The sequence below is a fragment of the Psammomys obesus genome, unplaced genomic scaffold (assembly GCF_907164565.1).
Source record: "Psammomys obesus unplaced genomic scaffold, mPsaObe1.curated_primary_1811, whole genome shotgun sequence".
Classification (NCBI taxonomy): domain Eukaryota; kingdom Metazoa; phylum Chordata; class Mammalia; order Rodentia; family Muridae; genus Psammomys; species Psammomys obesus.
In genome coordinates this window covers 7,783,516-7,808,693 of record NW_026585987.1, presented here as the reverse complement: position 1 = coordinate 7,808,693, position 25,178 = coordinate 7,783,516, and the positions used below count along the sequence as shown (strand labels likewise).

The window sequence follows — 25,178 nt, the reverse complement described above, 5'->3', positions numbered from 1 at the left end:
ACAGGTAATGGGTTCTGAGCCTTGTATAGTCAGTGATGTCCACAGTGTTGACAGGACCAGTTAAAACAAACACCCACTATTTGTCTAGTCCTGGTTCTAAGGCCCTTCCTCAACACATTCAAAACTGAAATCCTTGTATGTCTGCCAACCTTCTATGGAAGAAATAATTTTCAATCCATCTTTAGAGTGACATGAATAGTCTCAAACACAGGAAGGCCCATCCACTTATGGATAGAAGTGAGAAAATCTTGCGTGTGCTTGTCCTTCTCTGCCTTTGCTTCAGAGCAGGTGTTGCCAAGACTACTATGAGCAAATGTTTATTCCTACCCCCAAGCACTGCAGCAACCTTTGGATATACATGATGAATACTTTCATATGATGCAACGTATACGTTAGGTGGTGGGGTAGCAGTGGCGATGTATGTGGTAACTTTTGAAAAATTTCATCATCAATGCGATATATTTATAAATTCTAAGATGTGGAACAAAGTATTGGTCTGAGATTGATTTCAGATACAGTGTGTCTCAACAGGAAAAGGAAATTGGGGGCATTTGATAATTACTGTTGTCCAGAGAGAGCCCTTGAGTCTTCACACACCCCTCCACGGCTCTTACCCTGCAGAGACTGACTGTGGTCTCATCAAAGCTGAAACAGTAATTGTACCATCATGAGGTTTCTCTGGGAATCCGGTCATTTCATGCAAGAAGACAAGGGAGGACTTGCCACATACTGCACACTCGGCCCACACTGGTGCTTTTTCTTATCACCTGTGACCTTACAGATTTAAGAGAAGGGGATGGGTCACGAGTGAGAGTGAAAGGACAAGAACGGAGTTCCTAATGTTTTACCTAAAGAATGGCCACCTCCACTCTAGAATACTGTAGTAATAAGGGAGAAGGGTAGGAGTTTGCTAAAATAGATTTTTTAAAAGAGGAGTGAGATGAAATGTATAGAACTGGATTTGGGGGCATACTTTTGCCTTATAAATTTATAATTACTTAATTCACTAGAACAAATGAGAACAGGAGGGTAAAAGTTAAGTATTAAAACTAAATTGTCTAGTGGGGCTTACTTAACATGCAAAAATGACCCATGTGTATGGGAAATTAGCCCACAACATTTTATTCTATTGACTCATTATTACTTTGGACAAACTACCAACATTTGTTTTCATTTTCTATTCACAAGTAAAACTTTCAGAATGATCCTTACATTTTCAAAGCATTTCCATGCCTTTGTAATATACTATTGACAAAAAATATAAGACAAAGTGATATTGTTAACCATATCTGAAAACAGCATAGTTAGTATAAACTTAGTATACATCCAGTCCTGTGCCAAATGCTACACATGTGCATTTCATTTAGCCCTCCTGACAAACTGATGGGGTAAGTATTCCCACCATGAGGCTGGAAGAGAGACACAAAGATAAAGTACCTGTAGTCGTCTGACTTCCAAGCATGCTCTCTCAGCCCTAAGCATCATAGTGAGACACAATCAGATTGGTGCTCTCTCCTAGCATGGCCACACTTTGGTTTGAACTCATCTAATTATTTACAGTCATGTAAACAACTGTTGTAATACTGTACAGAAATACTAAGCTTTCTGATTCCCTACTTCCATATTATGGATCTAGATTAGTTCAAGATAGAAATATAGCTCATCGTGTGTTTCCCCTCTGTACAAGACCAGTAACCGTTAAACAAGGCCTCAAGATACCTAAAACACTTAGTAATCATCTGTGTCTGTTCCTGTTTTCATGAAGCACAGTCTAGTAATTTCACTTAAGAAAATGTAAGCACAAGCAACATGAAGACATCAATATTTGAACAAGTCAATAACAGAAAGGACAAAACTTGTTTGTAAAAATGTATTTTTATTTCATAACCATTGAAAGAGAGAGAAAGAGAGACAGAGAGACAGAGGAGGGGGAACACTGCACCCTATCCTCTTGCTCCACGTAAACAATTCTTAAATGAGATTCTTCAAATTTTACGTTTTTTCCATTCTGGTTCATTCTTTGATTCTTCATCATCAGATTCCACTTGAGCAAACATGGTTTTGGGCTGAGTTCTAAAACAAAAGTTAAAAATAAGAGGAAATCATGAGTAGGGGTTTCTTGTATTAGGTGTTGACTCTCCCACCAAGCAGGAGCAAGTCTAGGGAACTGGTTGCATTTCAATTATTAAATATAAATCATTCAACTTCTAGCAAAGAAAAGGAGAGTGAAATTTTGATTATGTTCAGGAAACGAGCCAAATATTCTTTTGAAGGTTCTCCCTTCAAGACACTGTATGCTGTCCTTCCCTTAAATAAAATGAAAATGAAACAAATCCAATGGCCCCTCGTGTATCATAACCTCCCTCTGCCGCCAACTGAGGCAAAGTGTGGCCATTTAGAAGGACAAATCATATGGCCACTACACGAGACCCTAGATGACATTTACTTAAACATACCTGGGTTATTTTTAGACTTAAGTAGTACATGTGACTGTGGTACAAATGAGAGAATTTGAGTTGACAGTTTTCTTATCTGTTAAGTTTAAAATAGTAATAAACATGTAGTAACTTATACCAGTAAAAAAATAAATAAATAAAGCAAAACAAGTGAGCACTAATTGATTCTCCTCCCAAGATAATGCATGGAAATGCCAAGCATTTGGACACATCATTGAACACAGGGGTAACACTGCCATACAGCATCACTGTTAAACAGCACACAAGTCGGCAACCAGTCTTTGTGGAAGGATCTTCAGTGCTTTGCAGGCATACCTACCTCAGTGGCATTCCTATTTCTCCATTCAAAAAAAAAAAAATCTAAGAAAATGTTAAATGGTTATAATGTATTTCCTCTCAGCTCAAGCTATTGTGATAGACAGAACCATCAAGAGCCAAACCTTTCTTCATACCCAGTCCAGTTGGTTAAACTCCTTATTACTTCAAAATACTGTTATGGCATCTATACACAGGCTACAGGTCTAACATTTCAGGAGGCAGCTATGGACTTTCATAGAGCCCGGTTACTAGAAACCAGGACGTGGTCTACAGCCAAGCAATTGGTGTTTGCTGTATGTCACCTTCTTCAAAGACACTGATCACGGGACAAACCTACAGAGGAACAAATGTGCAAGCTTAGAAGATCCTTAACTCCTAAGGGTGGGGGACTTCTAAGGATATCTGTCAATATTTCACCAGTGTCAACTGTACTGAGACTTAAGTACTACGACTCAGCAGTGATGCTTCTGGAGATACATTATTATACATGAAACTGATGTGGCAGACCCCAGAAAGAACACCTAGAGCTGTTTCCCTGGAGGGCTTACTTCAACATAGTCCACTTACTTCCAACAGTGGGCACAGAAAACAAAACTGCTTAACAACAGGCAGAGAGTACTGTTGCAGAGACTCACAGACAATGTTCTCGTGGGACAGAGACTGAAGTAATGATTACATAGGTGTATGTTTTTGCCAAAACATGAGATGGCTGCATATTATCCCTTACAGTATGTAAGCTGTGCTTCAATAAGGTTGATTAGTGAACTTAATCGAAATAGAGCAAAACAAATGAGAAGGCTCAGAACCAAGGGACAAGGAGGTGTATAACATGAAACCTGGCAGCTGAAGCAGAGAAGATGGTTCCATGGGTAAAACTGCTTACTATGAAAACATAAGGATCTGAGTTCAAGTCCTCAGCACCCATGTACAAGCTAGACATTATTAGGCAGGTGCTGTAACCCGAGTGCCTGGCAAGCGGTGGTTGGGTAGGGAGGTACAGGAGGATGGCAGGGATTGCTGGTTGTCAGTCAAGTTCCAGGTTCAGTGTGAGCCTCTGTCTCAAGGCAACAAGGCAGAGAGTGATAGAACAGGACACCTGACATTTTCTAGCCTTCAAACATGTAACTATATACGTACACACACACACAGGCACACACACATGTGCACATTACACACACACACACACACACACACACACACTCACAAGAAATCAAATTAGGAAGTGGATTTGTTGGTAAGAAGGATTCAGAGGGAGTTGGAGGAGAAGAGAGAGTAACAGGGGATGAAGATGACCACAATACATTTACACACATAAGATATTATCAAATAATAAATTAAGGTATTTTAAAAATATTTTGTTAAAGTCAACAGATATATCAAATTGCTAGGAAATTTTCTAAGTGCTTACATTTCTCTCACTGGTTGGTGGACCGCAGTGGACATATCTAAAAACCTCCTGCTCATAGTGGGAAGCAAAGAGAACAGCAACAGGTGGTGGCAGAAGACTGTGTCTCCTCACCACAGAGGCAGGACTGGTCCAGCGATGGGATTTCTCATCTGGAGAAGCCGTACGAAGCTACTGAAGAGGATGAAGCACAGACACTGGGATCTTGCTCCCCAGGCCCATTCTTTAAGAAGTGGACTTTATTCTTGAGAGTGAAGCATGGGGAAGTGATGGGAAGTAGGTGGTCCAGCTAGCTCACAGAAACAACTCATCTTGCCCCCAAAACAAAAATTCTAAAAGAATAGCTTTAATACAAGCTCTTTGTTCTTTGAAAAAAAAAAAAAATTCCAGCTAGCTCATGAAACATCACCTAGTGAGTGTGCTTTGCAGGAGTACAACAATCAGGGCTTTCAACCTGGCAGCTGTCTTCAGAGCAAGTCTTGCATTTAAATTTATTTCCACAAGTTATTCTTTTGAAAAAGTTTTAACATCACACATGAGAATGATCTTAACAATTCAAGTCAGGTCTATCTTGGGGCATTTTAAACAGTTTCTTTAGTCACCACTAGACCAAGACAATGAAGAACAGAGATGATTAGGCAATCTCAAACAAAGTTAAGAATAGAACGAGCAGATTTCTTCTCTAGGGAATGGCCTAATTTGCCCTTGGCACATGAAAGTACTACAGAAATAAATCAACAATGCCAAGAAAAAGTGATGTGACTTTCAAAAGGAAACGGACAAAGTATTAATACATTTGAAAAGAATTTCAAGTTGGTCTACAAACGCCTGCTTTTGGAGCAAGTAGGAAACAAACAGCAACAATACATCCTGTAGGTCTGCTAAGGTGGATTCCTTTCTGGGCTGCTTAAAGAGAGGAACTAGTACACTGATGTTAGCAGTCTCCATTGGGTACTTCTATGAGAAGCAGTGTGACAAGCCAAACCAAATGAACAATAAACACACAGAAGGAATTCAGGGCTGCATACGTACATTACACAAAGTGCAAGGGGGACAGTCACCAGTTCAAGAAAGCATTTACATCGCTGACAATTCCTATCTTATGCTTATTTTTAAATATTAATTTATTTTTATTTTATGCACATGGATCTTTCCTTGTATGTGTATCTGTGTACTGTGTGCATGCCTGGTGTCTTCAGAGGCCAGGGGAGGGCACTGGATCCCCTGGAACTGGGATCATAGTGGTTCTGAGCCACCTTGTGAGTGTTAAGAATTGAACCCAGGTCCCGTGGAAGAGAAACCAGTGCTCTTAACCTCTGAGCCATCTTTCCAGCCCTTTATCTTCTAATTATTAAGAGTCAGTTCCTTGAACTTAAATCCTCTTGAGAGATTCATCAACCTTGCACTAATCAAGAACAGTTAAAGGGAATGGCTTAAAAGAAATGGAGAGATCACTGCAAATCCTTCTGGGTGCTCAACAGGTTCATGGGGATAGCACAAGCTTCAAAGCAGAGCCTGTTTAGTGTCCACATTATTACAGTCAACTTCACCCAGATTCGTTCTTTTATTGGCTAATGTTAGCCATTTTTATATGTTAACCTAAAACCTAAACATATGGAAGGCTGATGTGAAACTTCTACCTTCTGGTTTGATTAACTCATTTGGGTAGGACTTTTTCATCTGATTAAATTTGGTAACAGGATCATCAAGGACAGTGAAATATCAATAGAATGACTGCTGTCAATGACTAAATAATCAAAGGAGTGCTTTTTGTTTTTTGTCTTGCTGTCACATTTCCTGCACATCCTGTATTTGCAACAAGTAAATACAATTTCATGAAGCTAATACAGAAGTTTAGGCAAACGTCCCTCAAGTCTACAAGTTATAATTTGGTAACACTTTGTGCTAGTTTATCTTGATTTAAAAAATTTAACCTAAAAATGTTGTATCATTTATTTTTGAGATTATAATGACTTCATTCCCCCTTCTCTTTTCTCCCTTCAAGCCTTCTTATATACCCTTCATTGCTCTCTTTGAAATTTATGGCCTCTTTTGTCAATAGTTCTTGTTATATGCATATATGTACGTGTATATACGCATATATTTCTAAATGTAACCTGCTCAGGCTGTACAATGTTACATGTATATATGTTTTCAGGGCTGACTATTGGTATTGGATAACCAATTGGTGTGTCCTTCTCTAAGGAAGACTACTTCTCTTGCTCTCAGTATTCTTCAGTTGGCTGAAGTTTTTTGTGAGAGTTAGTATACAAAGTAATGTGTTTCACTGACAATTTGTACACGTATGTGTCATCATACTTCATTCTTAGTCACCTCCCTTCCCTATGATCCTGCTCCCTGCTGGTCCCTTTCTCTTACGGATAGTCTTCCTTCCTGCTTTCCTGTCACACTTACTCTTTTGGATACTTTAAAAGAAATTCTTCAGATTATTTGTATAATGTGAGTCATGGCAAATGTGTACTCCAACAAGATGACAGGAACCCATGGGAAGTGAGTACCCTTCAGTATTTCCATCCAGAGCAGCCAGTGATGAGCAAAGACTGACCCCCCCAACTTCTAAAGGCCATTTAGGGTGCACTGTTTGTGTGAGAGATGCAGAGTGTCCGGGGGACTGTCTATTTTCTTCTGACGAGGCCATGTCTCTGCATTTCCTCTAACACTCAAACCAGAGTGAAGTCATCACAGTGTCCTCAGCTGCAATGGAAAGTCCACAGGTCACACTCTCTTTAATTATGGGTGTGCTTCTGATATGATTCACAGAAGAAGCAGAAAGCAAGCTCCTGGGCAAGAGAAAGAATATGAGGCAAACTCACCAGAAATATTTAATCATGAGTATGCGGGTATAAACCACAGGCTTTTTTGGCTTGGGGCCCATTGTTTATTATGAACAGAAACCTCAAAGCCAAAGCCAATTATAGCCATGACTCGACAATCTGACACACTTGTTAACCCTGTCAGGATGAATACAGCCTGGTTGAACTCTGACCCAGTCTTCACAATTGCAGAATTATTAAGATTAAATAAAAGGCTTGACCAAAAGATTCAACTTGAAATGGTTCCTTCTGTCTGTGAGGAGCTAATCAGGGCATTTCTTTTCTTTCTTTTTTTTTTTTTTTTTTTTTTAACACTGGAGATGTGTAAGAAGATAAGAGGCAATAGGTGCTTGCACATAATGGGTTTTCTGTTTTGCTCAGGAAATGAAGACATAACATTTTGGGAAATAAACACTTCTTGGACTCATACATAGAGTGTAGTGCTCTATGTTTAAGAATCCAGAGACTAGAAAAAAAGGGGGGGGGCAAGTATGAAATGTGGGTACAGAATTTAAAAAATGAAAGGAGGGAAAAACAAATGAACCCTGTAAAGTCACCATTAGCTCCTCTACAGTGAAGTGCTAAATAAGCAAGAATAAAACTTAAAATCAAACAAATAAGCCTAAGACAGGCCAGAGCTCATAAAAGCTCTTTCTAACTTCTCATTTACAGTTTCTAAGTATATGCCCAGATGGGCATGGCTGGAGCCTTACCCTCCTCCTTTGAGGATAAAGGAAACAAGTCTTAGCAAGGCAAGAGCTGCACTTCCCAGGCAGCAGTAGAGCTGGAAGTACATTCAGGACTTGTGATTTTTAGTTTAGAGTTCCCTCTGCTAAGCCAGGCTGGCTCACACAAACATCTCAGCATCCCAGCAGCTACTGTTAGCTGCACTGTGAGCAGAAACAAGCCACTGTACTGGAAACCACGGCCTGTCATGACGGCAGACCACCTACACTCAATCTTAATTCTGCCACCTGCTACCTGTGGGGCATTGGTCAAGTTATACATTTCTGTTTCCTCATCCACAAATGCTTACCTTATGGGTTATGAGGGACTATTATGAATAAAACATAACAAGCTTTTTAACAAGCCCATCACGATATTAGTACAATAAAAGTGTCATTACTATTACATAACTAACATTAGATAATAGGGGTTTCTCACTTCATACAACTGACATCTTTTCAAAAGTTCTATGTATAATATATTAAGTAAATCATTCATATATTAAATTCAGCATGGCAACATGCTATGTTTTCAAATCCCAGGAAGAATTATTTTTCTAAAGAAATGATTCACTATGAGCCTTTTATAAATGAGGCTGTCTAGCCTGTAAGTGTGACTTTTCTTAAGGAGCAATAATTTATGATTTTGAGTAATTACTTTTATATTATTTTCAAGTATTAGTATGCAAAATTATCACTTTAGGCACATCTTAAAATGTTGATTCTCAGCCAGAATCCCAGAGTCTGTTAGTCTAGAATAGACCTGAAAATTCACATTTCAGTCTTCTCCCTAATAAACTATTCTGCCCCCATCCCCCACCCTTCAACTGCCTACAAGGCAGGCAGTTCACCAACTAATCCAAGAAACACTGTCCTGTACACAGGCACATGGCGGACAGTAACAATCAGCATGTAAATATAACTCAGGGGGAAAAAAAAGAAGATACTTTTCACTCTGTGGGTTTCTCTCTTCCTGACACTAATCACATATAAATCTTTCCTTGCTCACGATGACTGCTTTAATTATGGCTTATGAATTCAATATCATTTTAAATGGATTCTTTATAGGTAGGAATAACATTTTAACACACATAAAACATACACATCCACACATTTTGTATGTCAAAAGATATGCACAGTGGAGTTAAACTGACTGAACCAGCAATAATGGCAGCTTATCTGGCAAGAAGAGCAGCCATGGTTGACAGAGCTGTCATCCTGGCAGGCGGCTGGCTGGGCTCCGAGCTCCCACACACATCTATCCCTGTCTGATGTGTAAGCTAATAGCATTCTGGATCTACATCCTGCCCCTTCCCCAGCCAGCTCAACTCCCTCCCTTCACCAGCATCTTTGAACAAGAAACTGTAACTGAATCTGCCCAAGTGCGGCTGAACAAGAGCCGTCTGTAATCCTGCTGTGTTTGAAAACTTTCATGGCTGTTACATTGCTAGTGTCAAGACTGGGGTTTAGATCCTCAAGTGACACATGTGAGGCGCTCAGACTTCATTAGCAGTACGGGAGGATATAGGTGAGTATATGCTGTGTGTAGCAGGAAGACTTGTGGAATGTCTAGCTGTGCTTTTCTGTGTTCAAGAGAGATACAGTAAATACACCTTCATTTCATCACTGACAGAAGTCATTTGCAGTGAAGAAAAACAACCACACGTTCTCAGTTTCAGTGACCTTTACAAAAAGATCCTTTTAAATATTAGCTTCCCTTCAAACCCTTTGCCACTTGGCAGTAAACAGTATAGTGTAGCAGGTGAGCACAGAAGAAACAGCCCTGCGATACCAGTTAACAGATTGCACGCCACAGAGAGGCAATGCCTTCAACTTAGTCAGCAGGCGAAAAATGTAAGGCAGCAAAATTGGGTGGAAGGGACAAGTGGGAGGGAAATGCAGCAGAAAGTTGCCCGAAAGCACAGTGTTCCCTCCAGTCAAGGCGGCAAGGTGAGAAGTAGCTTCAGGCCCTGGGGGCGGCAAGCTCAAAGAAGCATTATCCTCAAGTGAGGGGAGGGGTGGCAGAGCGTGTGTTTCTCACCTAGCGCATTTGTTCAACTAAGGATAACCCACTTGCAATGAAGAAACAGTCTTTAGTAGTTCAGTGAACACCATCAGCTGCAACTGATTCTATTTAAATAAACTTGAAAACCTGAATGGATGACTGTCGAGAAATACTTCATTGTGAAACAGCCTTGGAAAAGTCATATAATCTAGACAGACTGACAGGATAGAGTGGGAAAGACTGGTGGGGGAGAAGGTGGATAGAGGCATTTCTCTTCACTCTGCATTGCATGGAAGCACTACACTTTGGCAGTTTTGAAAGATAGTTATTTATAAAATAACTTAAAAAACAGTTTTTCAGGAAGCCAGCCTAACAAGTAGATAACAAACTATAGGAAGGCTGTATCAAGGTATGTATGCAGATCAAGGTAGTAAAATCATGTGATCACAACAATAGTGATAAAGGAATTTTAACAAGAGTTGTAAGGGGTCAGTGAGATAGGTGGAAGCATTTGCCATAGAAGTCTGACAACATGAGTCCAATTCCTAGAATACAGACTAGAAGAAGAAACTCTCCTCCCGGAAGCTGTCCTCTGACTTCCACACATGAGCTGAAGCATGTGGTGTTCACAGTAAGGCATCAGACACAGATACTCACAGTGATGAAGATGATGATGGCAGCGGCGGCGGTGGTGGTGGTGGTGGTGGTGGTGGTGGTGGTGGTGATAATGATAAAATAATTTTTAAAATAATTTAGAAGTGGCTAAAGGAATTGACATGATTCAGTATACAGACATAACTGCTTCTGCAGGCTGCTTTCTCTGTGTGGGATGCTCATTCCTAGGGTGTCTGCAGGCTCCACTCCTCCATGTCAGGTCATTTTGTAAGTCCTCTGCTAAAATAGGGTCTGGAGAGAAGGCTCAGCAGGTAAGAGCATTTGCTGCTCTTCAGAGGACCTGGGTTTGATTCCTAGCACCCCCATGGCAGCTACCTACCACAACTACAGTTCTAGGGGATCTGGAGCCCTCTTCTGGCCTATGTGGGCAATGTAATCACATGATGCCACAGACATCACACAGGCAAAATATTCATATGCATAAAAGAAAAAAAGAAAAATTTCACAAAAATAGCACTTGGCCCCATCCTGACTACTCTATGTCCCCTTTCCTTACTGAGTTTCCTTTGTAGCACTACCATCTAACATTTACAGTGTCCTGTAATATTTGTCACCATATATTGCCACGCAGGTCTGTAATGATGGCTATAATCTCACATTCTAGGACACTATCTCAGACATAGGAGGTTGTCCATAAATCTTATTAAGAAATAGAAGAGAGTGTGATGGACTCTTGCTTAAACACTTGCATATGTATTTCATATGCAAGAGGGAAAGAAAATGCGATTAAATAATATGAAACTGCTGGTTGGCTTTCTTCATGCACATAAAGGGAAAATTTGCACAGTTTACTATAATTTTTCCTGTTAAAGGTACTAACTTCGGTATTGTTTATGAGAGCTAAAGAGTGAAAACAATGTAACTATCATTTAAGAGGGTATTGTTTTAGGAAAATAAATATAATTATGTAATATATAGAAATTAAGCAAGAAGTGGCTAGATATACAATGGATAGCACAAATTCTAGATATGTTCTAAATAGAAAACAATGTGTAAAATATGCTATGCACCTGCTTTAATTTTTTGCATTTATTTATTGTGTATGTATGTTTATGTGTTTGGGTGAATTCCTGAATGGCTGTCATAACACACATGTAGGTATCAAATGACAACATTTGGGAGTCAGTCCTCTCCTTCCACCATGAGTCCCATGGACCGAACCTGGGTTGTCAGCTAGTGCTTTAGCTACTGATCCATCTCCTAGGCCTGTCCCTGGGCTTTGAAACAGTGCAGTCACCTATACACAATTGTGTGGAATGAAGAGTGAGCACTTAGCATTTTAAAAATGTAATTAGTGTGTGTGAGCTCATAATTTATCCATGAGCACTTTGTAGGAGGATAAACGTCATAGCAACAGCATCTCTGCATGGGGAATAAGGACCTGGGATCTGTCTCCCATTTAGTACCTGTGGGCTTCCCCCACACATTCGCATATGAGTGTGCTGATTAAAAACGCAAACAGGGAACAAGTTAGGAGCCTGCCACAGAGGGCCTCTGAAAGGCTCTGCCCTGTAGACTATCAAAGCAGATGCTGAGATTTATGGCCAACCTTTGAGGAGACTGCGGGAAATCTTAGGAAAGAAGTGGGAAACAGTAAGAAGATCTGGAGAGGACAGGAACTCCACAAGGAGAGCAACAGAACCAAAAAATCTGAGTACAGGGGTCTTCCCTGAGACTGAAAGTCCAACCAAGTATCATGCATGGAGATAACCCAGAACCCCTGCACAGATGTAGCCCATGGCAGTTCAGTATCCATGTGAGTTCCATAGTAATGGGAAGAGGGACTGTCTCTGACATGAACTGATTGGCCTGCTCTTTAATTACCTCCCCCTGAGGGGGGGAACAGCCTTACCAGGCCACAGAAGATGACAATGCAGCCACTTTTGATGAGACCTAACAGACTAGGATGAGAAGGAAGGAAAAGAAGACCTCCCCTATCAGTGGACTTGGGGAGGGGTATGCATGCAGAGGGTGGAGGAAGGGAGGGATTGGGAGGGGAGGGGGGAGGGAACTACAGGGAGGATACAAAGTAAATAAAGTATAATTAATAAAAAACTTAAAATTTAAAAAAACCTCAAACATAAAAACTACATATTGAATTGAAGTTGGCCCCTTAGCAAAATGTTTCAGATACTAGAACTGTAACAGGTGATTTGAGGGCCAAGTTCCTGTTCTAGGTTACAGAAATGAGCTGCTTTCCAGCAGGTTCCAAAAGTAGACTTCTTAGAACTTCATTTTCCTCAGTGGTAAGTTAGATCTTTGACATCTTCCTCTAGATTACACTAATATTAGTAATATTACAAATATCTATAGTAAATCTGTATGGTGTCAACCCTTTGGAAACATTTCAGTGATTTACTTTTGTGTACACATTTGGAACATTTGGCTATTAAGATGACATTGATTATGTTCAGCATACTGTAAACTGTATCTCTGCTTTCTCCTCTCCTCAGCTAATCAGTGGCTCTTTCTTCTTACAGCTGTAACAGACAGCTAACTCCTTCATTACAAAAAGAAGAGTCAACACAGGCCCAATGCAGAAAGGCATCTCATTCTCAGTGATAATTAACTTACAGATGGGATCAGAAAGTGGAGAAGCACTCAAGAGGGCATGGGGGAAGGCTGCACAGTGGAAAGAAGGCAGGGGCTGCTTCCGCTGAAGGGCCTTCTACTGCCAAAGCCGGGGCAGTGTGAGCAGCAAGCAACATGACAACAGCCTCGAAGCTAACCCACAGGATAAAACCGGGATTTTAGAGTTCCCACTAATAATGAATAAAAACTCTGAAGACCAAAACATTAGAGAAGGAAAAACTTTCTTTAGGAGAATTCAACAGAAAATGCAGGGGACAAGAAAGAAAAAGAAAAAGCCCCGTGAGAAAACCACCCATAGTAATGGTTGCCACCTGAGGAGAGTATGAGGAAGACTAGGATTTGAACACAGAACCCCAAGAAATGTGCTCATCAGAAACACGGAGATAACAATTTCATAGCGGAGAAATGTTAATCAAGTGACTAAAGTCACGTCATTACTAGTAAGACGTTAGTATTGTGAAGCTCCCAACAGGACACAGAAGGCTTTAAACATTACTCTTCTTTCTCTCTCTCTATCAAATATGTCCAATTTCAATACAACCATGAGAAAATATCATACAAGCCCAGATTAAAAGCTGACAGGATCACTGACCACTATTCATTAAAGACACCAAGATCACAAAAAGCAAGAAATACTGAGAAACTACAATGACTAAACTGTTAGGAAACGGAACACAGCATAGGCTTCTGGAATGAAGAAAAACCACGAGAGGACACTCTGGTCAAGACCAAGGAAGGTGGGTAGCTTAGTCTACAGCACTGCACCAGTGTTAACCCTGTGATGGTAATAACCAAATCTCTTTCCCCCTGTCTGACTCTCTCTGTATGTGTCTCCCTCTGTCTCTCTTGGTGTGTCTTTAAGTTACATTGTAACAATTATTTAAACTTTGGGATGTCAAAATTTTAAATCCATTATCTTCTGACAGAAAATAAAATAGGGTTTTTATAAGGAATATCAGAAGTAGAATAAATGGAAATGATCTCAAGAGTAATACAGTCCTATAGTTTATAAACAAGATTTATTAACAAAATAGGAGCCACCATTCACATTTCGCCTGTCTAATGATTCTTTAACACAGATAGACAGAAAACTAAATGAAAGGTATTTCCAGAAGGTCAAATGCAGTAAATGCAGTTCAAATAAGGCTCTGATGCTGACAGGGATATTTGAAAAGAACTCCTACTTATAAATAAAGACATTGTCAAGTTTAATAGTTGGCAGTGGTGGCCACTAATCAATTATATGATGGTCATATAAGGTGTTAGCATCTGCCTAAGTCTAAAACTAGTTCTAGTAAGATTTTCAAAAGTCACTCAACAATCGTACTCGCCTTGGTGTTAATGTGGGTGGTACGGTAGCATTGAAAACTATTTCACACTCATCCATGTAAAGCTGTTTGAAGGACTTTAAGAGACCAGATTCACTGCACAGGGAGGGTTATAGCCATAGCTCCCTTCCTGAGAACTAGCCTAGGGCAGGAGCAGGAAGACTGCTGCAAATCTGAAGGCAGCCTGGTTACCCAGCGAGATCCTAGCCAGCCAGAGCTACACAATGAACCTCCCTGGAAAAGCAAACAGTAAAAACCAAAACACAACACCCTGCCTGCCTATCCTTCCTATGATACAGGCAGGTCATTCCCCTTTGCTAGCTTTTCACTCGCCTCCACTGAGATAATAGAATCACTTTTTAAAGTGTTAGGTAAGAGGAACACATAGGCTTTATTCCAGGCTTTAACTCTGATAACAAATTGTTACAGTTTTTAAAATTCACCGTTAAATCTAGAGTCTTCTAGATAAACGTCTAGGTTTCAAGATTCTGAATTCCTGACTTCATTGTTGTTGCTTTGAGGCAGGGTCTCTTATAGCTCAGGCTAGCCTTGAACTTACTCCATATCTTCAGCTATAGCTCAGGCTGGCCTCCAACTCACCCCTTATGCTATCACCTCTTAGATGCTGGGATTACAAGCATTGCTATCACACCTACAATTCTTGGCCCATTCTTTGTGCCCTTATATAAAATAGAAAAGAGAAAGTTAAAATCTCCAAATACTATTGTTATATTCTAAATTCTCTATTTTTGTTTTTTATTTACTTTTTTGGCTTAACTCTACGGCTTTGCTCTCTAAGCATACATTCTATCACTGAGCGATACTATCAGTCCCACTTTTCTATTTTATTTTATTTTTAAAAAGCTATTATTACTATCATCATGAGAGAATGTGTGCATGTGTGCGTGCATGCGTGGATATGCACATGCTATAGCATGTATGTGGAATTCAGAAGAAAACTCTTGTCAGTTCTCTTTGCACCTTTCTCTGGGTTCCAGGTTATTGAACTGAGGTCACCAGGCCTATAGACCAGTGCCTTCACCACTAAGCCATCTCATGAGGCCTCACTTTTCTGTTTTAAACAGCTACTTCCTTACTTGGAATACGCTGGTGAAACCCAATATGGGTTATCTTCTGCTGCTTTGGCATGACGCAAAATGGCTTCCCGGGGATTACTGTCATCTGTCTTGTCCAAAGCAATGTTTTTCACAATGTAGGATGACAGGGTCCCCCCGTGGGTTCCAACTCGGCCACCACGACCTGTTTCAAAAGAAAAACCCCACACTAGAAACAGAATGGACACTGGCACATCTTTACGGGTGTGCATGCTGCATACTGAGCTCAGATCTCAGTATTACTTGGATTGTCCTGTCAGCTTTCATGGATCAAAAACTTAGGAACCAGCAGCAGCCTTTAACATCCTTTAACATTTAAAACTAGGAGGAGACATTTTTAAAAGAAATGTTTGGGTTGCTTAATTTTACAAAATGACACCTGATTTTTAAAAAAGGGTGGGGGAGATGTTTTTTAAGGATTATATTAAAAATTCCTCTAGCATGGACTTATTGATATTCAGTACCAAAAGTAACCACTATTCATTAGCTGCCATTTTAGCTATAAACAAATGCATTTTAGGGCTTTACAGATTCCATGTATGCTATATCATAGGCACAGTGCTCCATGTCTCAAGGGAAAGCAAGACACGTGAATACACTGACTCTCCTTACCTTTCTGCTACAATTGCCTTGGAAGACAACAGGCTCAGGGGCAAAGATTTGCACCCTGCTGGGTCTCTCACAAACAGCACAGTGCCTGATAACTAAAATGGGCTGACATTTCAGAAAGCTCTTTTCAGAACTGATTTTTAGAAAGATAAACACATGAAAAACCAAATAATACTAGATTAACTTCATAAATTAAAACTAAAATAAAAAGACCAACTGCCAGAGCCTTTGTGTGGCAGATAACTATTACAGCTTTTAGAGGAAGGAGACGGCCTCAGGCTGAAGTGACCGAGAAGGTCTTTTGAAAGCAATGGACCATTTGGGGATGCCCACAGATTCAAGAGTACTATTTTCAATGAGCATAAGTTATGTTCAAAATCACAGACCAAGGGAAGTTCGTTCAACTGTGCATTTGGGATCAGAGTAGGAGAGGCATGAAGTGTAAGACAACAAAGCTGAGTCAATCAAGACAACAAAGCTGAGTCAATCAGACTGCAGAGAATCTTGACATATAAAAGTATACAGGACAGGAGAAAAAGGTGAAGTTTGGGGGCAGCAGCAACATGAAAGCCAGAGGAATGATAGATAAGAGCTGTGTGCAAGATGAAGGGAGGGAGAGAGAAGGTAGGGAGAGATGAAACATATTGTCTAACTAGACAGATTTGAAATGATTTAGATTATTAGTATTTTAAAACTTTGATTGGCAGTAGGGAAGGCCTAAAAATAGTCAAAATAGAAATATGGACATTTTCAATGCTGAAAAGGCGAATCGGAGAGCTGAGGCTCAGATAAATGGACAAGTTAAAGGCTGCAGGCTCAGGCACCCAGGACAAATAAAAACCACAAGCAATAATAGAGAATGGAATTCTAGTGCAAGTGCCTGCCATACTACAGACAGTGCAATGCTCTGCCCTTACCTACAGACTTTCATTCACCTTCTAGTGAAATGGGCAACTCCATTTGATCACACTGAGCTAAGCCATGGTCAGTTTCTGCCTTGTGTGAAATCTAATCCAGCTTGAATCCCAGGCTAGGGGACCAGTGTCTATAGTAAGCCAACACTGAGAGCAGCAGTTTTAAACTGGCTTCCAATGAGCCCCAGAGTTCCAGTGAGGTCACCCAAGACTCAAGCTGAGAAGGAAAGTCCTCTCTATTTCAGCATGGCATCTCTATCAGTTCCATACACTGGGATTCTGGTGCTGGACGGGAAACATCTAAAAACTGCTGGAGCATCTCTGAAAATCAAGAAGCATTCAGGCCCCAAAGTTCTTGCCACCTCCAGAGCAGTGGCACCACCCTGCCTCCTCATCCCCTTCCCAGACCGCTGGCGGCTTCTGTCACCTGGGCCTGCTACAGGAGGCTCTGGTTTGTGTGACTTCAAGGGGTCCAGCCTGTCCTTCTCCAGCTGTTTCCTCGTACTTCGCTGGCGGGGCTCACGGAACATGGGCAAGGCATGAGCTGTGAAAAGTCACATTTGAAAAATTTCATTATAATAATAACCCTTCATCCAAAAAAACATAGCTAATGCATGACTAACTGAAACATGAAATGGAAATCATAATGACAGGCTTCATTTAATAATAAAAGACAGCCTTACTGTAACCAATTAGCCAATTTTGTTTGATACCAGACTCATTGTTCACCTCTGCTGGCAGCTAATGGCACTCAGGAAACACTGTCATGGAAACACTGGTGGGTCTCATCTCCCTAACCATGGGTTAAAGCTCAGTTCCTGTGGTTTTGAAAAGAAACACTGAATGGAACCACTTTCTTATTTGTTCTTACGAGACACGAATATGAATAATGCCAGCAGCATGCCTGTCAGTCCTCAAGTTTCCTTAGATGCCTCATAAACACTGGAATCACTTCACACATTTCTGAAATGTGACCACCTCTCAACAGAGGAGTGAAAACTCTGAGTACCCGGAAGAGAGAAACATGTAGCCCACTGAAAGTGGGATAAAGGTTGCCCTGAATGACAGATGGCTGGATTTCTGGGCGTGGGCACCTGATCCGCCATCTATGTGGTTGGTACAAAAATCAAGAGGGTGATAAAAATCAAAGGCACATGTACTCAACTGTTGTCAAGTGTTTACATAAAAAGAATATGGATTTAAGAGGAAACCAGGTAACATTCTGGGGGACCGGGTTATTGTGGAGTATTTAATAGCTATCTTCTTGTTGACCTGGAATTTCTTTCAGCTACTATATACAGATTAAAACATCGTTAGAGGAGAAAACATTTTTAGAGGACTGAAGAAGATGAAGGTTAAATGGAATGTATAATCTAAATGAAACACCTAACACCTCAAACACTCTCCAGCTACCCCCTCATATCCTTTGCCCCTATTTCCAATTAAGCTCAGTCTGTATCACTCACAGAAAAACATGCCTGCCTCGAATCAGGCCAGTTAAGCACATTAACCCTCATCACTCTGTCAGGCAACATGACACACAGTATTTTTAGGTGGGAAAAGTTACTTTTCACTTCAAATGACTGGATGAATTTAAAAAGACCACACGTAATCACATGTGCTGGACTGGCTATGTATGACCCCAATCTCAACACCTCTACTCTTGCTAAAAGTGTCATGGGATCTCTTGACTGATAACATGCCCCATGAAACTTGGTCTTACAGGAGACCCATCACCAGGAAGACTGCCAGCAGTAGCGCGCCCCCTGGACTTTAGACCGAGACACTGGTAAAGTCCACAGGGCCACTCTCTGTTACTCAACTTTGTGGCATACAAGATTTCCTTTTCGGCCTGTTATAGGTCAGTGGTTTGCAGAACATGGACGTGTCGGATTAATAAGGTTGTCGTAACCAGCTGAAAGAAACCATTCTACCCTGAAAAGCTTTCCACTCACACCCCAGACAGTTAATTTTATCGAGACATTTCTCCTGGTTTGTTAGCACATGGTGATAGACTCCTTGTCTAATCTCACTGATGAGCTCGCTGTTCAACATCACACTGCCAGTCCATGGTACAAGACAAATTCAGAATAGTATGTTAGTCTTTATGACACCGTAATAGAATAATGCGTTCAGCTCAGGCAGGGGTTTCCCATTTGGGTGAGGAGTTATATGAAGCAAACCTCATTTCTGCAAAAATTCAAGAGGCTAAAGTTGATGTTGTCATGTGACTTGTACCTGTGTCCACATGATAGGACATGTCATAGATGCCACAACTCTAGAGCCCTTCTGACTTCCAAACCAACCGGCAAATAAGACTGCAGAGAAGAGCAATGTGAGACAGAGAGGAACACTAACAACAACTTACGGGTGATGATGTAGTCCTGGGTTAGTGTCTCAGCTTGTTTTGCCTTCCTCTGGGTTTTAACCACACATAATTTTGCTCCCCTACAATAAATTAAAACAAATTATTTTCTTTAGTACATTTTAGGAATAGGCAGAGCTGAAACACAAAACTTGTGGTTCCATCAGAGACTGTCTCAAAGCAATAACACACACACACACACACACACAAGCACACACAACACACCTCTACCTCTGTATGTAGTAGACCCCAGCAGAAATTACTCCATGACAGATTCAGAAACACTAAAAGGTCTTGGTCAATTAATTTTTAAATTTAATTTTAAGGTTCCCATAAAGAATACAGCTTCATTGCAGCATTTTCATTATTGAGTATATGCAGACCATCCTGTTAAGACCTTGACTTTCTGAGAGAGCGCAATAGATGGGGTCTTGGTGACAAGGGTTACTTGATCCTACAGAAATTCAAGTTTATCAGTCAGTGTCCCCCACCAAGTGAAAGGGCGAGAGGTGTCAAAGCATTTAGGACACTAACGAGAAATCCACATAAGTAATTTAAAAACATAAAATGGTAAAGAGGTTTTATAAGTTAATCAACCTTTTCACCTCAAAGATCATAGGATTCCAACTTTAGCCTGTGTTCCAGATGAAAGCAACCAGCGTCCTACCCCCAGTGGGACCCAGCATGGCATATGTCCCTGTTTTAGGTATACATGGTTTTAAGTGTCCAGACCGAGGTATATGCCTAGCGGCATTGCTCAGGGCTACAAGCTGATTAAACAAAGTCCATTGACAGTCTTACCTCTCCATAGTGATACTGACCTGTCTCTCTAAGAAACGTAAATAAGCAAATCTTATAGATCCCAAGTCAAGATAACATCTTCCTAATGGGTGTCACAATAGAAAGCTGGCATCTTTTTAAGTGAACGAACACCCCACATACTAACTCATTAACATTTTACTTTATTAATAAAGAAAATCCTACTTATTCTTGGTTGCCAGCCTACCCTTTAACGGTTCTCCAGCTTCATACTTATTCTTAAACATTATTTTGTAACTTTATTTTATAGGGCAAGGGTTTCTTCACCAGTTCAGAAACCTCTGAAGAAAGAATGAATTGTCCAATTCTAACTAGAGCAAAAATATGGTCAGTGAAACTTCACTCATAAAGATTAGCTTTCCCTTCCTCTGAAAGCATGCAAGACCTCAAAACAGGCTTATAGGGAAGGCCAGGAGTTTATTAGCAGGTGAATTTTTTACATGCTAACAGAGGAGAAAGACCATTTTTTCTGGGATGGTAATACATGTCCACCTTGTGGAAAAAAAAAAATGGAAATACCTGCAGAAGCAGAGGAGCCTCCCACAATGTGTCCAGACCTTGGGATTAAACTGGTATGCTTACGTTTGACCTCGGGTGAGCTAGGGGCTGAGGGAAAGTACACGTGCTATTATCCCTTTCTGTTGACGCAGTATAATCTTGCCAAACTAGTAATTGCTAAAAGCCCAAAGAAAAGGGTAAGACAGAAAAGCTGCTCCTGTTTCTTGTGAGTGGCCAGTTCCCTGTTTGTTAAGCCCTCACATGTATCACTGCTAATGCCACTGTCCAGGGAGTACACAGAGCAAGCAGGACTCCCCCACCCTGCACTCAACATTTCAGCCAAAGGACTGCAAATCCCCAGAGAACTTTCGCTTTGAATTCAGTGTAGATCAAGGCTGAGATCTAAATCCCATTTAAAGCACAATGCTAGGAGTCTGAGCCTTTGCTTAGTACCAGCTGCCTTTTCTAAAAGGGTGGATCCCCATCAAAGGGGCAATGAATAAAAGCAGGGGTGAATCCAAGCCCTCCCCCCAGTTGCTGTCATCCATCTCAAACATTCTATTCCTATGAAATACCTCTGACTCTTGTTGGGGTCATAATATACTTTTGCCAGTCCATTTCCGGTTCCAACCATGATCTGGTTCAGCTTTGGATGCCACAGGCAGCGGACGACACTCTAAAAAGAACAGGTATAGAGAAGTCAACTCAAGAGACCAAATAAAAATGGGGTGGGGAGAGGATTACAAAGGAGGGCACGGGAAGGAATCCTGCTGATGCCTTGATGGTCAGTTTACTAAGAATCAAATACTAGCACCAGAGTAACCAGTAACGTGTCAGATACTTTCCTCTAAATCATAGCATTGCATTCTGTGAGTGAAGTTCCAACCCACCTCTTCCTGTCCACGTGAAATCCTATGGAAGTACAAGATGTGTACTTCTGTACATGACCCCTCTCAGCCTTGGAACCACAGTTAGGCAGTCCAGTTCCATGTGAGGCTGGCACTGGGAATGCTGGCTCCCTCTGAAGCACACCACCACAGCAGATGTAGATCTGGGTTTCATACTTTTACACGCACACTATGTCCCACTGGACTCTGATCGAGGCCAGGTGGTTATTGTTTTTAGTTCACAAAGATCCAAGTCTCATTAAGCTTTTTTACAAAGAGCACATATCGGTAGACAATTAATAGTCTCTCCCTGCCTATGAGATGGAACAGCAAAGCCACGACAGAAATAAAGCAGATATCAAATGCAAAGCCTTGATATTAACCTGATGGGAAGCTATTTAAAGAGGCGGCTCCTTCGAAGCTATGGGCCTCTGAATTCATGTCTGGTGAGGAATAAGTGGTGCTTCGGGGTCCCAAAGAACCTGAGCTCTGAGTTCTCAGGACCTGTTTTCAATTTTGCTTGGGGTAGGAGAAACAAGATGGGAGGGACATCACAAAGAGAATCAAGAGGGGAAATACGAAGCTGACGCCGGGAAGGACAAATACCACACACCAAGTTCTACCAAACTCATTCAAAGATGAGGGAAAGCATTAATTCAACATTTATCAACAGCCCACTTCCTGCACACTATGCATGTGGACTAAAGGGGAATGAGGGTGTACCACCAGACACTGACATTTGAGGTCCTCATAAAAATCAAAGTCCTGGAACTCTGTCTCCTGTGGCCGACGTGCATTAAGTCTTTGTCTCTAACCATTCCACACTTTCATTAAGATGAAATACCTGGAAAACTGTGAGAATCTCTTTGGTAGAAATTCTGCCTCTCATCTGACTGATGAGAGTTAAATGGCTACAAAGCCCTTTCTGATATTCTAGAATTATAAAGGAATCTAAAAAGATTGTACAAATTTCTAATTCACATCCAACAATACTCCAAGGCAGTCCCTAAGCTGTACACCACCGAAGTGTGCTGAGTCATTCCACAGAGTCAGGCTTTGCATTTCCTCCACTGGGAGTGGAGATGGAGTTGGGGATAACTTGGAAGGCCAGGTTTTCACATTTCTTTATCACTCTTATTCACATTTATGCTGCTGCTATCCAGTGTCTGCTCACTAGTGCTGAAAAGCAAACAAAACAATAGTAACAAGAGAAACCCTTGAAATCAATTATACTTGACAGTTCAGTTTTCCTTTCTCATATTCTCTCTTTTTATGCCCATTTAGTTAGTTCGAGGAAGAGGGAGGTGTGTGTGCCACAGCACATGTGCAGAGGTCACAGGACAGTGGAAGAGTCCTCGTCCACTGTATGGATAGGTTCCAGGGATTAAACTCAGCTCATCAGACTTGGTGGCAGTCCCCTTACCTGCTGAGCCATCACCCCAGACCATCTCTCTTCCCCTTCCTCAGCCCTTTCTTAGTCACTGCTGCTTTATGCATGTGTTCATGGAAGCTACTTCATGATACGTACATATTAAAGTCAGCTTTTCTTCTGGGTTGGTGAGATGGAATTAAGTCTGCTGATGTTCTGCAGGTGCTCTGCCATTAAGACTTTGGTGAGAACCTTGCTTACACCACCGGCAACTTTCTGGTCAGGTATATGAATGCATGGGAAGAGTCACAGAGATATCATGTCTGTGCGACCCTATCTAGGATAAGTTCATCTGAGCTGACACCATCTCAGGTCTGCTTAAAGGATGTCACCTCTCAGCCTGCCTTATTTAAACTCCGTGCACCCTGTTTCTCTTTTGTCATAGCACGTATCTTTAATATAGAATGGGATTTGTTTATTACTTATGCTATGCCATCTCAACTGCAATTCATGTCCAGAGATCTGGATCAGTTTTGTTTGGCAGTATATTCCAGGTGCTTAGATTAGCGGTTGATGCTCTGCAAATAAGCCAAAAGCTACGAGTCACCTATAATTGAATGGGTTAACTTTGTTAAGTGGAGTTGGAGGCAGTTTTCAAGTTAAAAAGCATCCCTTTCCATGAGGAGGAATTTTATTTCTGTGTATAATTATTTTAGTCAGCCATCATATAAATCCAGCGTGGTTGGTTGCTCACTTCCGTGGTCCTGGAGAGAATGTGTGTATGAGCCAGGGAGCACGAGGAGGCACTAAGGGGCTTTCAAGAGCCTCCAGAGACCCCAGCTACCTGTGAACAGTCCCAGGACAATGCTGAGCTCGTGGATTTACAGGTCTTTCTCTTCCTTCGTCCTCTACAGGTCTGGCTAAGCAGTCACTGGTTCTCAAAATTGTTTTCAAGTGAGCAGGGTGCAGAATTGGAAAGGATCCACAATGGAGCCTGATAAATTCCAAGACACCCAGCCAAACAGGCAGTTTCCAGGGGCAGCGGGTCACTGTCACTCTCCTCCTCTCCACCGAGGGTGTAAATGTTAGAGAGGCAACTGTCAGGCCAGCAGACCAATGTCTGCTGCTTTCCAGGGAGTCTAAAGGCATTTCACCTCTCCTCCTGCTCACATCCTTTATCTGCAGGCTCCAGGACACACGGCACATGACTGAAGCTCCCAGGGACAAGCACATTTACCCTCTTCTCATGCCAAACACTGGGAAACACAAGCAAGAGCCCTTGAGCTAAACAGTCAGTCCAGAGATCACTCCACTGTGGCAATGAGTCATCAGAGCAGCCAATGAGGGGCCTGTGAGCAGACTAACTTAGGCAAAGGACACTTGAGGCTCAATTACCTTAAGACTGGTTATTAATCAAATACTACAGGGATTCCAAAACACAGAATGAAGAAACAGAATTCAAAGTCAGAGGTGGGTGGGCCTTTTTTTGTTTATTAATATTTATTGTGTGTGTTTAGCTAACCTTTGTAAACTTTGCAGCTAATGCGCCTCCATACTTTGTCCTGTCAAGGAAATGCATCTTATAGCAGAGAGCTGGCCATTTGCCAAACCAAACAATCCCTGAGTTGGCGGCAGCAAGCAGAGTTGCCATACTGCTAACTTGTCAAACATACATACTGGGCTTTGCTTAACAACAATGGACACGTGCCTGCTGGGAGCCCAGAACCATCAGAAGACAGATGAGCTATAAATACAAAGAAAGAGTGCAATCACTCATTCAGCCAGCCAGCCCAAACTCTTTCGTCCTTTTATTAAAAAGAGATACCTCTTTGGTTAACATGCCTGGACCTATGACACAAACTGAGCAATGCTACAAAGCAAGGAAAGGGACTTTCCCAAATCAAGGCAACAGAGAAGCTCCCAGGAACACAAGACCTATAATATTAAAGAGAAAGGCTTTACCTCATATTGCAACAGACACGTGGCAGAAGGCCACTGCAATGTCAGAGCTAGGCTCTGAATTTAATCTGTATACTATACTACAGTGGTTTGCTTAATTAAACTGAGAAAGCATTTTATTCTTTCACTAATCCATTTCATCTTACTGAAACATGTGAGTCAACTAATGGCTACTGTTAGCTGTCAAAACTCAACTCCATTCTGGCTCAAAGTTAGTTTTATTTTTTTAAACCAAAGCTCACTTTTGTTTTAGCCTTAGAATCTAGGCATGCAGAGTAAGCACTGCCCTGGAAGAACTTAGCTCT

General features: G+C 41.2%; 1 protein-coding gene across 1 annotated transcript in view; it reads right to left on the bottom strand.

Moving 5' to 3' along the window:
* Positions 1 to 1,914: 1,914 nt before the first annotated feature.
* Positions 1,915 to 25,178, bottom strand: part of Wdr70 (WD repeat domain 70) — a gene marked incomplete in the record, with an annotated part of 139,360 nt that continues 116,096 nt past the window's right edge. The window contains 5 exon segments of the mRNA XM_055601069.1: positions 1,915 to 2,073; positions 15,436 to 15,598; positions 17,404 to 17,520; positions 19,345 to 19,424; positions 21,234 to 21,334. Of these exon segments, the coding sequence (XP_055457044.1) occupies positions 1,986 to 2,073; positions 15,436 to 15,598; positions 17,404 to 17,520; positions 19,345 to 19,424; positions 21,234 to 21,334 (549 nt within the window).